This window comes from Budorcas taxicolor, chromosome 21, assembly GCF_023091745.1.
Source record: "Budorcas taxicolor isolate Tak-1 chromosome 21, Takin1.1, whole genome shotgun sequence".
In the NCBI taxonomy this organism is placed as follows: domain Eukaryota; kingdom Metazoa; phylum Chordata; class Mammalia; order Artiodactyla; family Bovidae; genus Budorcas; species Budorcas taxicolor.
This window is the reverse complement of record NC_068930.1, coordinates 23496863-23510361: the sequence shown is the minus strand read 5'-3', so window position 1 is coordinate 23510361 and position 13499 is coordinate 23496863. Positions and strand designations below refer to the sequence as shown.

The 13499-nt window shown below is 48.1% G+C and overlaps 1 protein-coding gene across 1 annotated transcript; it reads left to right on the top strand.

Annotated features, from left to right (window-relative positions):
* The first annotated feature begins 393 nt into the window (after positions 1-393).
* RLBP1 (retinaldehyde binding protein 1) lies at positions 394-11526 on the top strand. Its single transcript, XM_052660080.1, has 7 exons — positions 394-421; positions 670-798; positions 2759-2963; positions 4819-4997; positions 9157-9315; positions 10943-11053; positions 11368-11526. The coding sequence occupies exons 1-7, from the start codon at positions 410-412 to the stop codon at positions 11524-11526; spliced, it is 954 nt and encodes a 317-aa protein (XP_052516040.1). The 5' UTR covers positions 394-409.
* The last annotated feature ends 1973 nt before the right edge of the window (positions 11527-13499 follow it).

Here is a 13499-nt window from a genome sequence, read left to right as displayed (position 1 = left end):
CGAAGAACCACCTTATTCAGGGCCACTGGGGGTGCTGCTTCGTTTTTTTTGATTGCGCCACATGGCAGGTGGGATCTTAGTTTCCCAACCAAGGATTGAACCCGGGTCCCCTGAACTGGAAGCGCGAAGTCTTAACCACTGGATCATGAGGGAAGTCCCTGGGGTACTGCTTTGAAAAACAGATGTCTGGTCCCCAATTCAGAGTCAGGCACACGGCCGAGGCATCTGTATGCTTAGCAAATGCCTCATGTTACTCTGATACACTCAGAAGTCTGAGATTCATTGTTCTGAGACAATAACAGAAGAACTTCTCCATGTCTCCCCTAGAAAGGAGGCTGTCTTGAGAGGCCAGGACGGACGAAGTGGGCTCCTTCTTTGTCTGCAGCACTCCCAGTCTTCCAGAGACAGCATGTCAGAGGGGGTGAGTACCCCCGTGCCCTGGGGCTCCCCTCTGTCTACCTTCCCTCCTTCCTTCTCTTCCTCCCTGCTTCTCTGTTGTCTGCTCTCCTCAGGGTTATGGGCAGTCACGCCTCAAACCTCTTGGTGGTCCCTGACCCCCCCTGCAGGGAGGAAGTTCAACAGTGACCTTGGGCAAAAGCGCTAGCTTGGGGTCTGAGCAGACCCATTTGGCTGGCTTGCTCAGGCTGATGGGGGCTTCTCCCTCCTCAGGCGGGCACATTCCGCATGGTCCCTGAAGAGGAACAGGAGCTCCGTGCCCAGTTGGAGAGGCTTACTACCAAAGACCATGGACCTGTCTTTGGCCCGTGCAGCCAGCTGCCCCGCCACACCTTGCAGAAGGTGAGGAGGCCTGGGGGTGTGTGAAGGGACAGGTAGGGAGGCAACAAGGGGGAATATATTGATTTATTTATTTGGCTGTGCCAGGTTAGTTGTAGCATGTGGGATCTTTAGTTGTGGTATGCAGGAGTTGTTAGTCATGGTATGTGAGATCCAGTGCCCTGACCAGGGATTGAACCTGGGTTCTTCTCATTGGGAGTACCAAGTCTCAGCCACTGGACGATCATGGTAGTCCCAACATAAGGGAATAGTGATAACATCCTCTCTCCTGTAGAAGGGGTCCAGTACCAGCCCTCCGGGTCATTCTGAACCTAAAGGAGTGACTTGTTCTAGGGGCTATTCTGAAAGTCAGGGCCATGGTAGCAATTGGGTCGACCAGATATCCAGGCCACCCTATTCTAAGACTATGGCATCTATAGCATTCCTTGAAACCAAGGCTGGGACGTAAGGCTTCTGGACCAGGGATCATCCTGGACTCAGACGTGAGGAACCCTGATTTGCAATGGCCTTAGAGAGCATGGACACAACTGCTGCCCCCAACTGAATAGGAAAGGGCCCAAGTCCTAATATCACAATGACTTCCAACTTGTGTGATCTTGAGCAAACTGCTTTCCCTCTTTGGGTCTTGTCTTTGGTATCTATGAAAGAAGGTTGTCGGACCAGTTCAGAGATGATCAGACTGTGGCAGAGCTGGCCTGGGGTTGAGCTGGCCCTGGGCTCCTGGCTTCCATCTCTGCTCCCTGGGCATCTCAAGGGAAAGTTGCTTCGAGTTCCCCCAGACCTACATTCGCCCCTCATGCCATCCAAGGAAAGAACAGCCCCTGGCATGCTAAGGATTTCTCCAGGCTCATCCAAGGGGAGGAATGTGAGGGAGAGGGCAGGCTGCCATCTGACTGGTATCTTTAATTGTTTTTGTTAATTAATGGTATCTTTAATTTTGAGAAGATCAGAAATGAACCTGGGACGCAGCACAGTGAAGCAATTAACAGTTCAACCTGATCAGGAGTTTCAACTTCAACTCTTTTTACCTGGGTGATCTTGGGCAAGAATATCTCGACCTCTATGAGCTTCAATCTGCTCACCCTGAGAAATGAGGGATAAGAATACAACCTTTCTGTGATGGACTGTGGCCAAGATTTAAAAACATCATGTATTGGACTTCGGGGTCATCCAGGGGCTAAGACTGCCCTCCCAGTGCAGAGGAACGAGTTCTATTTCTGGTCAAGGGAACTAGGATTTCAGATGCCCCAACTAGGAGTTCGAATGTGTGTGAGTCAGTCTCTCAGTCATGTCCAACTCTTTGCAACCCCATGGCTCCTGAGGGCTGCAACTAAGACCCAGAGCAGACAAATCAATACATTAAAAAAAAAAAAAAAAAAGTATCTACAGGACTTCAGTTCAGTTCAGTCGCTCAGTCGTGTCCGACTCTTTGTGACCCCATGAATCGCAGCACGCCAGGCCTCCCTGTTCATCACCAATTCCCGGAGTTCACTCAAACTCGTGTCCATCGAGTCAGTGATGCCATCCAGCCATCTCATCCTCTGTCGTCCCCTTCTCCTCCTGCCCCCAATCCCTCCCACCATCAGAGTCTTTTCCAATGAGTCAACTCTTCGCATGAGGTGGCCAAAGTACTGGAGTCTCAGCTTTAGCATCATTCCTTCCGAAGAACACCCAGGACTTAGCAGTGTGCTAATTCAGGGCTCCAGTAAGCATAGGCTGTTGTGGTTAGAAACATTTAGACCTTTGGCTGTCTCCTGCAAACAAACCCAGGATGAGCAGTTTGACCTAATTTTCTCCAAATATAACGGGCAGTCTGAGGGGCTGCCAGTGCTGATGCTCTCGTGGGCAGAGGAGCGATGGCACTACCTGCCATGCCCTCTGCCCATCAGCCGGTCTGGCACCGGAAGGAGACTTCCAAACCGCGCCTACCTGACTTTGTGCCTGCGCCCCGCCCCTGCTCCAGGCCAAGGATGAGCTGAATGAGAAGGAGGAGACCCGGGAGGAGGCAGTGCGGGAGCTACAGGAGCTGGTGCAGGCGGAGGCGGCCTCGGGGCAGGAGCTGGCCGTGGCCGTGGCGGAGAGGGTGCAGGGAAAAGACAGCGCCTTCTTCCTGCGCTTCATCCGCGCGCGCAAGTTCGACGTGGGGCGCGCCTACGAGCTGCTCAGAGGTGAGGCCCCAAGAAGGTTGTGGGGGTTGGGGAGTGGGAGAGGAAGGTCATGAGGGTGGCGTGGACCCTCATCCAGGCACTGAGGAGACTGGCCACTCCACCTCCCTCCCATGCTCTATGAAGTGACTGTATCTGAGCCTCCTTCTCCTCATCTGTAAAATGGGTTTGTGAACTGAATAGTCTCGAGATCCTTTTCAGTTCAGACAAATGCGTGAGTCTGGCAGGACCAGATTCCTAGAGATCCGGCCCCTCTTTCCACTCTCAAAGGGCAGAACTTAGCCACCCAAACTGGGAGCCCAAGATGCGAGAGCTTCCTCTCCAACCCCTGCTCCCTCCTCGTCCCCACCGGCCCCTCCTAGGCTTTGGCTCTGGAGTGCTGCATGGAAGGTGGGTATGGGCCTGATTCCTCGCAGGTACTCAAACCTCGCAAAGAGTGGAATCGAAGATGGTGCCTGCCCTGGGAGTGAGCCTGGAGGAGGGAACCTCCCTGGCCAGGACAGTGTCCTAAGGGAATCAAGTCTTTGGTGCTGTTGGAGGGAACGGTGTCTGAGCAGGCGCTCAGCAGCCTAATGATTCTCCTTCTTCTTAAAAAAATTTTTTTCACTATTCCTTTTGGGGTTTTTATGGCTGTGGGATCTTAGGTCCCCCCCCCCCCCCATCCTAGATATCCACCACTGCCCCCCTGCAGTGGGAGCCTAGAATCTTAACGACTGGACTGCCAGGAAAGTCCTTCTCCTAACTCCTTCCTTCCTTCTACAAATGTTAATTCACTGCTGCTCTTTGCCAATGGCTGTTTCAGGCCAAAGGATGCAGCCGAGAACAAGGTAGACAAGAACTGTCCGCGCTCGTGGGCCTGATAGTCTACTGGTAGAAATAACAAACCAGACGAACAAAAATATACAGAGAAAAACAAGAGGTGGATATAAAGGATTGAGGGGTTGAAGTTTTAGGTGAAATGATTAGGAAGGCTCTAGTGCAAAGGGAACTTTCAAAGAAAAACTAGAAAGAAGTGCGAAGCCCGAGGAGAGAGCAATAAGGCAGAGGGTACGGCAAGGACAAACACTAGGTGGTGGGTGCCTGGGGTGTTGGAGGAACAGCAAGGAGGTCAGTGGCTTTCCCTTGGCAAATGCCTCCCAAACTCCTCTCTGGGCCTGGCACCTCCAGGGTCTGGTGGAGGAGACAACCGCAGAGAAGAAGGGACCCATTCAGGATGGCTCAGGATGGGGTTGGTGGAAGTTCCGCTGAAATTAGAAGGGACCTCTGTGTCCTGCCTGGGGTTTGGATTTTATCTGGGGGTCATTTCCCGACCCCTGCTCAGCTAACCCTGTGCCCAACTGAAACACCTGTGCTTCTACTCGTGGGAAAGAGAAAAATAACCAGTAGCAGCTGTCCTCTGATTTAGGATTATACTTTACGTTTGTACAGTTTACTAATGGCATTCATACCTGGAAAAATTCATGCATTTTTTCTCACTTTTTATTTTGTATTAGGATATAACCAATTAACAGCATTGTGATAGTTTCAGGTGGTCAGCAGAGCAACTCAGCCATCCTTCCCCCAGAGCTCCTCTCCCATCCAGGCTGCCACACAACTTTGAGTACAGTTCCTTGTACTAGACTGTAGTGTACCTGGAATCTTGTTTGATTACCACAGCAACTTGGCGAGATAGGCTAGTATTATCCTCCTATCTTTTGGAGGGGAAACTTGGGGCACAGAGAGGTTGAGTACCCTGCCGGCTTATACATAGCATGTAGATGAGGAGCCAGGCAGAAGCCCAGGTCTTTGCATGCCCACCATGTGCCACCCTGGGAGGGGCTGGCTCCCTGAGGGGCCTCCTCTGCTCCCCCTCTGCCAGGCTACGTGAACTTCCGGCTGCAGTACCCAGAGCTCTTCGACAGCCTGTCCCTGGAGGCCATCCGCTGCACCGTTGAGGCTGGCTACCCTGGTGTCCTCTCCACTCGGGACAAGTATGGCCGAGTAGTCATGCTCTTCAATATCGAGAACTGGGACTCCGAAGAAATAACCTTTGATGAGGTCAGTGGGGGCTCGCCTGGTTCCCTGCCACCCTCTGGGTTGGGTTCCCTTCTCTAGATCTGGTCTCCATTGGAACCTCATTCCTGGCTCCCCAGGAGGCAAGGTTTGTGAGGGAATGCCTGGTAAACTCATGGCACCAAGCCCTTTCCAGGCAGGAAGAGAAGTCTGTGGATGTGCCATGGCAGCTAGAAAACCCAGCAGCTTTGCAGGCAGGGCCCACTGGCCAGTACATGGCTGCCCCTGCATCCCTACCGAATGGGAGTGACAGTTGTGGGCCATGAGCTGGGACCAACCCTGCCAAATGCTGAAAGCTGGGAGCAACACAGAGAATAGGGCTTAGTGGACTGTGGATGGGAGAGATTCTGGAAAGCATGGGTTCCAATCTGTTAAGCGCCTGAGTTCTTTGCATTTGTGTATGTGTGTGATTTCACTTGCCAAGCCCTTAAGAGAGCTGTCATAGTTGGGGATATAGGGTTCATCTGGGGAGGATGTTGGCATGTGCCACCAAGCCTTAAAGAAAATGTACAAACTTATTTTAGAAAATGCCATCTAGTTGTCACAACAACATGTATTTAAAAGTTCATCTTTCCCCCCAGTGACTTGAGATGCCATCTTTATCATATTCTGCATCTTCATAGGTACTTGGATCTAATTCTGGACTTTCTACTCTGTACCATCGGTCTGTCTTTTCATGCTCCACACTACTTTAATTATAGAGACAGTATCAGCTCAGTTTAGTTCAGTCACTCAGTCATGTCCAACTCTTTGTGACCCCATGGACTGCAGCATGCCAGGCCTCTCTGTCCATCACCAGCTCCAGGAGTTTGCTCAAACTCATGTCCATTGAGTCAGTGATGCCATCCAACCATCTTATCCTCTGTCGCCCCCTTCTTCTCCTGCCTTCAATTTTTCCCAGCATCAGGGTCTTTTCAAATGAGTCAGTTCTTCACATCAGGTGGCCAAAGTATTGGAGTTTCAGCTTCAACATCAGTCCTTTCAAAGAATATTTCGGACTGATTTCCTTTAGGATGGACTGGTTAGATCTCCTTGCAGGCCAAGAAACTCTCAAGAGTCTTCTCCAACACCATAGTTCAAAAGCATCAATTCTTTGGTGCTCAGCTTTTTTTTTATAGTCCAACTTTCACATCCATACATGATTACTGGAAAAACCATAGCTTTGACTAGACGGACCCTTGTTGGCAAAGTAATGTCCCTGCTTTTTAATATGCTGTCTAGGTTGGTCATAACTTTTCTTCCAAGAAGCAAGCATCTTTTAATTTCATGGCTGCAGTCATCATCTGCAGTGATTTTGGAGCCCCCCAAAATAAAGTCTGTCACTGTTTCCACTGTTTCCCCATCTATTTGCCATGAAGTGATGGGATCAGTGGATGAAGCACAAGCTGGAATCAAGATTCTGGGAGAAATATCAATAACCTCAGATATGCAGATGAAAGAGCCTTTTGATGAAAGTGAACGAGGAGAGTGAAAAAGTTGGCTTAAAGTTCAACATTCAGAAAACTAAGATCATGGCATCTGGTCCCATCCCTTCATGGCAAATAGATGGGAAAACAGTGGAAACAGTGGCTGACTTTATTTTTGGGGGCTCCAAAATCACTGCAGATGGTGACTGCAGCCATGAAATTAAAAGACGCTTACTCCTTGGAAGAAAAGTTATGACCAACCTAGACAGCATATTAAAAAGCAAAGACATTACCTTACCAACAAAGATCCATCTAGTCAAGGCTATGGTTTTTCTAGTAGTCATGTATGGATGTGAAAGTTGGACTATAAAGAAAGCTGAGCACCAAAGAACTGATGCATTTGAGCTGTGGTATTGGAGAAGACTCTTGAGAGTCCCTTGGACTGCAAGGAGATCCAATCAGTCCATCCTAAAGGAGATCAGTCCTGAATGTTCATTGGAAGGACTGATGTTGAAGCTGAAACTCCAGTACTTTAGCCATCTGATGCAAAGAACTGACTCATTTGAAAAGACCCTGATGCTAGGAAGGATTGAAGGCAGGAGGAGAAGGGGATGACAGAGGATAAGATGGTTGGATGGCATCACTGACTCAATGGACGTGAGTTTGGGTAAACTATGGGAGTTGGTGATGGACAGGGAGGCCTGGCATGCTGCAGTCCATGGGGTCACAAAGAGTTGGACACAACTGAGTGACTGAAGTGAACTGAACTGAACTGATGGGACCAGATGCCATGATCTTAGTTTTCTGAATGTTGAGTTTTAAGCTAGCTTGTTCACTCTCCTCTTTCACGTTCGTCAAGAGGTTCTTTAATTCTTCTTCGCTTTCTGCCATAAGGGTGGTATCATCTGCATATCTGAGGTTATTGATATTTCTCCTGGCAATCTTGATTCCAGCTTGTGCTTCATGCAGCCCAGCATTTCTCGTGATGTATTCTGCATATAAGTTAAATAAGAAGGGTGACAATATACAGCCTTGACGTACTCCTTTCCCTATTTGGAACCAGTCTGTTATTCCTTGTCCAGTATAGAATGTTTAATATCTTTTGGGATTAGGTCTGTCCTTAATGCTTCTCTTTTTCAGGTCTTTTCTAGCTATTCTTGCATGTTTACCCTCCCTAAAACAATTAGAATTAACTTGTTTAGCTCTAGGAGAAATGTCAGGAGATTTTTATTGGAGTAACATTAACATAAATAACAAACGAGGAGAATCAGTGTCAGTATGAAAGCAACATCCATGGCCAGTGGCACCATCCACAAAAAGGGGGTGCCTTCCCTTTTATGAATACATTTTGAGCTTCCAGAAGTTTTTCAGTTTTCAATCCTTACGCACATTTGTCGTTAAAGTATTTATTTTATTGTTTTTGCTATTAGTCGAACTTTCTCTGCCATTATATCTCCTAATTGGTTATTTTTTGCATCTATGAAGATTATTGCTTTTGTCTCTTAGTTTCATATCCTAGTATTTTTACTGAATTTTCCTGTTATTTATGTTAGTCATACACAGATTTCCTAAGAATGTTATCATAATATCTGTAATTAGAGGAAATTTTTCCTTTCCTTTTCTAGTTCTTATGCCCCTGAATAAAACAAAAACAAAACAAACCAACAACAAAAAAACTTGAACACATTGGTCAATACTTCTTTGGTGGGGGAAGTAAGCATGCTTATTGTGTTCCTGATCCTACTAGGAATGCCTGTAGTGTCTGCTACTGAATAAGATATTGGTTTTAGGACTGAAGCATACATGTATCTGTTAAGGAAGAGACTTACAAATATTTTTTTCTGATTACATAAGTGATACCACTCATTTTAGAAAATACAAAAAAAAAAAAATCACAAATTTAAAATCATCCAGAATTCTACCATCCAGAGATTTCTACCACTGACATTCTTCCAAGTCTATTTTTTTGGAGAAACCTAGAAACATACATGCATGCAAATGCATACAGACGTACACATTTTTTCTTATAAACATGGATCGTATTCTACAATAATATACCATGAATGGATATCTTTCTGTATCATTAGTCTTATATATCACTGTTCCAGAATACCCCGTGGTGTGAATATGCCATAATTTCACCAGTCCCTTATTGCTGGACATGTAGGTTGTTCCACTGTTACAATGGTATAAGGATAGACACTGTGGCATCTAACCATGGATATGATGCTGAAGATTATTTGATTATTTTCTTGGGATACATTCAGAGAGGTGGACTGTCCCAGCTCCAAGCCTGTGACAGATTACCTCTAATTTGCTCACTGGTATAGCTCTTCCCTTAAGACCGTTCTTAAAATTTTCTTTCTTTTGGCTGTGCTGGGTCTTCACAGCTGTGCAGGCTTTTCTCTAGTTGCGGAGAGTGGGGGCTACTTTCCAGCTGCAGCGTGCAGGCTTCTCATTGCAGGGGCTTCTCTTGCTGTGGAGCACAGGGTCTAGGCACATGGGCTTCAGTAGTGTGGCTCCCGGGCTCTAGCGCTCAGCCTTAGTAGTCATGGCGCAAGAGCTTAGTTGCTTTGTGGCAAGTGGGATCTTCCCAGACCAGGGATCAAACCCGAGTCTCCTGCACTGGCAGATGGATTCTTTACCACTGAACCACTAGGGAAGCGCTCCTCTTAGGACCTTGAGTCTTAGCTGTCCTTATGGCTTGGATCTTACAGCCCATTCACTTTGTGCCCAAGATCTTGCAGGCATACTGCTTCATCCTGGAGAAGCTACTAGAGAATGAGGAGACTCAAATTAATGGCTTTTGCATCATTGAGAACTTCAAGGGCTTCACCATGCAGCAGGCTGCCGGACTTCGGCCTTCTGATCTCAGAAAGATGGTGGACATGCTCCAGGTGAGGCCTCAGAACTCTGTCCTGCAGGAGCCTGTCACGGGTCGGGAGACTGAGGCAGGGCCCGGTTTTCTGGTTTAATGATGCTGGATAATCACAACCCCAACCACAAACACTTCACGGTGATCCACAGTTTGCCACGTATTCACATTCATCAGTTCATTTACTCTTTAAAAACATTCTCTCCCTGTCTCGCTGCTTCATTTTACAAACCTGGAAACCTAGGCTCAGAGATTTGAGTGACTTCTCAAGGTCACACTGCTATCAAGGGCAGAGGTGGGACTTGAACTACACCTTCTGACCTGGAATCCCATTCTCTGTCCCCTTTTGTCATGCTGTCTCCCTCTGCATGTGACTTTATCCTGAGAAAGAGATAGCACTAATGCCCCATGACAACTCACTCCTATATACTGTTGTATCTGAAATCCTTTTTTAGAATGAAAACATTGACAGACTTTATTTTCTTGGGCTCCAAAATTGCTGCAGATGGTTACTGCAGCCATGAAATTAAAAGACGCTTGCCTCTTGGAAGAAAAGCTATGACCTAGACAGCATATTAAACAGCAGAGACATTACTTTGCCAACAAAGGTCCATCTAGTCAAAGCTATGTTTTTTCCAATAATCATGTATGGATGTGAAAGTTTGACTGTGAAGAAAGCTGAGCACTGAAGAATTGATGCATTTGAACTGTGGGGCTGGAGAAGACTCTTGAGAGTTTCTTGGACTGCAAGGAGATCTAACCAGTCAATCCTAAAGGAAATTCATTGGAAGGACTGATGCTAAAGCTGAAACTCCAATACTTTGGCCACCTGATGTGAAGAACTGACTTATTGGAAAAGACCCTGATACTGGGAAAGATTAAAGGCAAGAAGGGAAGGGGACGACAGAGGATGAGGTGGTTGGATGGCATCACCAACTTGATGGACACGAGTGTGAGCAAGCTCCAGGAGTTGGTGATGGACAGACAGGGAGGCCTGGCGTGCTGCAGTCCATGGGGTTGCAAAGAGTTGGACACAACTGAGTGACTGAACTGAACTAAACTGAATCTAATCTTAAATCTGCTTTGCCTTGGAAAGGAGAGATGGGAGGTAAGGGTCACGGGAGGGGATGGAGGACAATTGTTGTTCAGTCACTTAGTCATGTCCAGCTCTTTGTGACCCCATGGACTGCAGGTCACCAGGCCTCCCTGTTCCTCACCATCTCCCCAAGATCATCCAAACTCATGTCCATCGAGTCAGTGACACCATCCAGCTATCTCATCCTCTGTCGTCCCCTTCTCCTCCTGCCTTCAATCTTTCCCAGCATCAGGGTCTTTTCCAATGAGTCGGCTCTGCGCATCAGGGCAATGAGGCACGACAATAGCATCCCTCTGGTCTATCACAGCTTGTAGTCTACTCAGCAGGCAGGTGGATTTGAAAAACACTTGGTCACCTAAAAGCCAAGCAAGGCTACCTTTCCATTTCCACTCCACCTAATGACAGAGTCTTGTGCATCAGCAGGAAGAGGGTTGGGCTGCTTCTGGGGCATCCTTCTGTCCTGTGTCATGGGGAGGGGCAGTGTAGTGGGAAAGTGAGTGGGAACCTTTGAGGTCATGGGGCTGTGTGGTGGGGGTGCTGTCTGTCCCTGCAGGATTCCTTCCCAGCTCGGTTCAAAGCCATCCACTTCATCTACCAGCCCTGGTATTTCACCACCACCTACAACGTGGTCAAGCCCTTCTTGAAGAGCAAATTGCTCCAGAGGGTGAGTGCATAGCTGCACAGGAAGGTGCCCACTGATCGTCTGGTGTGTGGGTGAGTGAGTGAATGGGCTCGTAGCAGGAAAGGGTTCAGGAGACAAGAGGGACGAGGGTAGGGGAGGAGGGAATCCCACCTCCTCGGGCTCTGTATGAAGATTTGGAACTAAGTGGATCCCATGGACAGCACAGCAAGGAGGACTTTTGAGGACATCACCAGGCAGAGATGGCACGCGTGCCTTTGTCCTCCTGTTCCTCTTCTCCCCCAGCCTCATCCTAGGGTACCCCCTTGCTCAGACCCATTTCCTCTGCTTCCTTGCAGGTATTTGTCCATGGAGAAGACCTCTCCGGCTTCTACCAGGAGTTTGACGAGGACATCCTGCCCTCCGACTTTGGGGGTACACTGCCCAAGTATGATGGCAAAGCCGTAGCTGAACAGCTCTTTGGTCCTCGGGACCAAACTGAGAACACAGCCTTCTGAGAACATCTCCTGCCATCTGACCTGTAGTTAGCATCCTTAGGCCTCTCCTCAACTGCCCTGGATCCAGAATGCTGTGAAAAGGGCTTCCTGGGGTGACTGTGGTTTCTCTGAACCTTCCTAAGTTTGGGCGAACTCAGATGTCATTCTCCTCCCAAGCTGGGGGCCAATAAAAAAAGCAGGGGAATTTCCTGAACATGAAAAAGTGAGGATAGTTCTATTTCTACTGCCTCTGAAGCTTTAGGACACAGACTTGGTATGGGGTTGAGTTTCAAAGACTCTAATCAAGTTTCTGAATGATTTCCTTTGTAATAGAGTTTTACTGTTTAGGATCTGTGAAAATAGGCAAGGAGTCTGGTTTTAAAGGTCTCTTCCTCCCTAAAAATACAAAAAATAAAAGATAAAAGAGGAGTAAAGTAAAAGTGTTAGTTACTCAGCCCAAATGAGGAGGGATATGAGTCCAGAGGATCTGGCAAGTATGGTGACCTTAGTGGCTGGTAGGCAGGTGAAAGGTTTTCCGTGTTGAATTATGGGGTGGAAGCACTCTTGACGTGGCTCCGTTTTGGAGTGGTTGGGTCCTCCTCCTCTGATGTATGCAGTGATGGTCAGGAGCTTGGACCTCCTTCCAGGGTGGCAGTTGTTTCCCCCTGCTTCTGTCTGTGGAGTCCCTCCACCAAAGCTGTCTGTTCCAGACCCCTTGCCTCCACGGATGGTTTTGCTTAGATTTACAGATGGTCTTCTCTGAGCACTCTCCCAGTCCTCAAGTTATATGGTGAAAGCTCTTCTTTGTCTGCAGTCTCACCCTACAGCAGTGAGCTTCTACTTTCAAGCTTTGCATATTTAGACAAGCATGCATGCTTTTCTTTCTGGGGAGCTGGCTTTCCTCCGTCTGGTGATTTCTGAGTGTGTGCTGGGCATGTTGCACCCTCCTGGGGAAAGTCTGGCTTCTTCTGGGCATGGGGCTCAGAGGCACTGACTGATTCTTCTCCCAAGGTCCTGCACTGACCTTCCCACTCAGACAGACCCTTGTTCCTGTTATCCAGCTTGTGGTGATGGGTGAGGGTCGACTGGCCTGGCTGTTCTCACTGAGGTGCCTCAGTGCTTATCCCAAGACTGCCCTGCTCCTGCTCCGTCTGAGCAAGAAACACCCTGGTGTTGTGCACACCGTTTGGTGCAGGACCGTCACCTGTGGGTTCAATCCAGTGCCCTCTGCTTTCATGCCTTTGGAAATTCCTCTGAAGCCACTGAATTCTCTTTCTTGTTTTCCAGTGTGGCTGTGTACATGTACACCTATATGTGACTGTGCATATATATGCATTCATTCTTTGTATCTTTTCTTTCATTTCTGGGGTTTGTAGTGTATACTCATCACCCGAGTAACTTTCTCCTTTATCACTTTCACAGTCAACAATCTCTATTTTCTTAAATGATACACATATAACCTCAGAGCTGGAGGAAGAACCACAGGAAGTTATTATGGGTGGCTGACCAGTGAAGAGGGTTCCCTGGTGGCTCAGTGGTAAAGAATCTACCTGCAATGCAGGAGACCTAGATTTGATCCCTGGGTTGGGAGGATCCCCTGGAGGAGGGCATGGCAACCCACTCCAGTTTTCTTGCCTGGAGAATCCCATGGACAGAGGAGGCTTGGCGGGATACAGTCCCTGGGACTGCAAAGAGTCAGATATGACTGAAGTGACTGAGCAAGCATACACGACCAGTGAGGATTTCTCCCAAACCTTTCTTCAAATCCTTTAAAACCTGAAGCCTTTCCAAATCAAACTTTACATGGAACTCTAGTATTAAGCCTGAAAAGAGTGGAGCTGCCCTGATTGAAGAGGGCTCTGCAGCTTCATGCCCGAGAGATCTAGAATATCTGGAGCTAAGAAGGCTGTGTCCAGGGGGAGGACAGAAGCACACTGCGGGGGGCAAGTGATGGGAGAATGGGGCTTGTATTTGCCAAGATAGAGGGCACTGGT

Excerpts from the sequence above, each read along its gene's own strand:
- RLBP1 (XM_052660080.1), top strand. Across the intron at positions 4,998-9,156 it reads AAGAAATAACCTTTGATGAG|ATCTTGCAGGCATACTGCTT; the intron begins GTCAGTGGGGGC and ends TTTGTGCCCAAG. Across the intron at positions 11,054-11,367 it reads AGAGCAAATTGCTCCAGAGG|GTATTTGTCCATGGAGAAGA; the intron begins GTGAGTGCATAG and ends GCTTCCTTGCAG.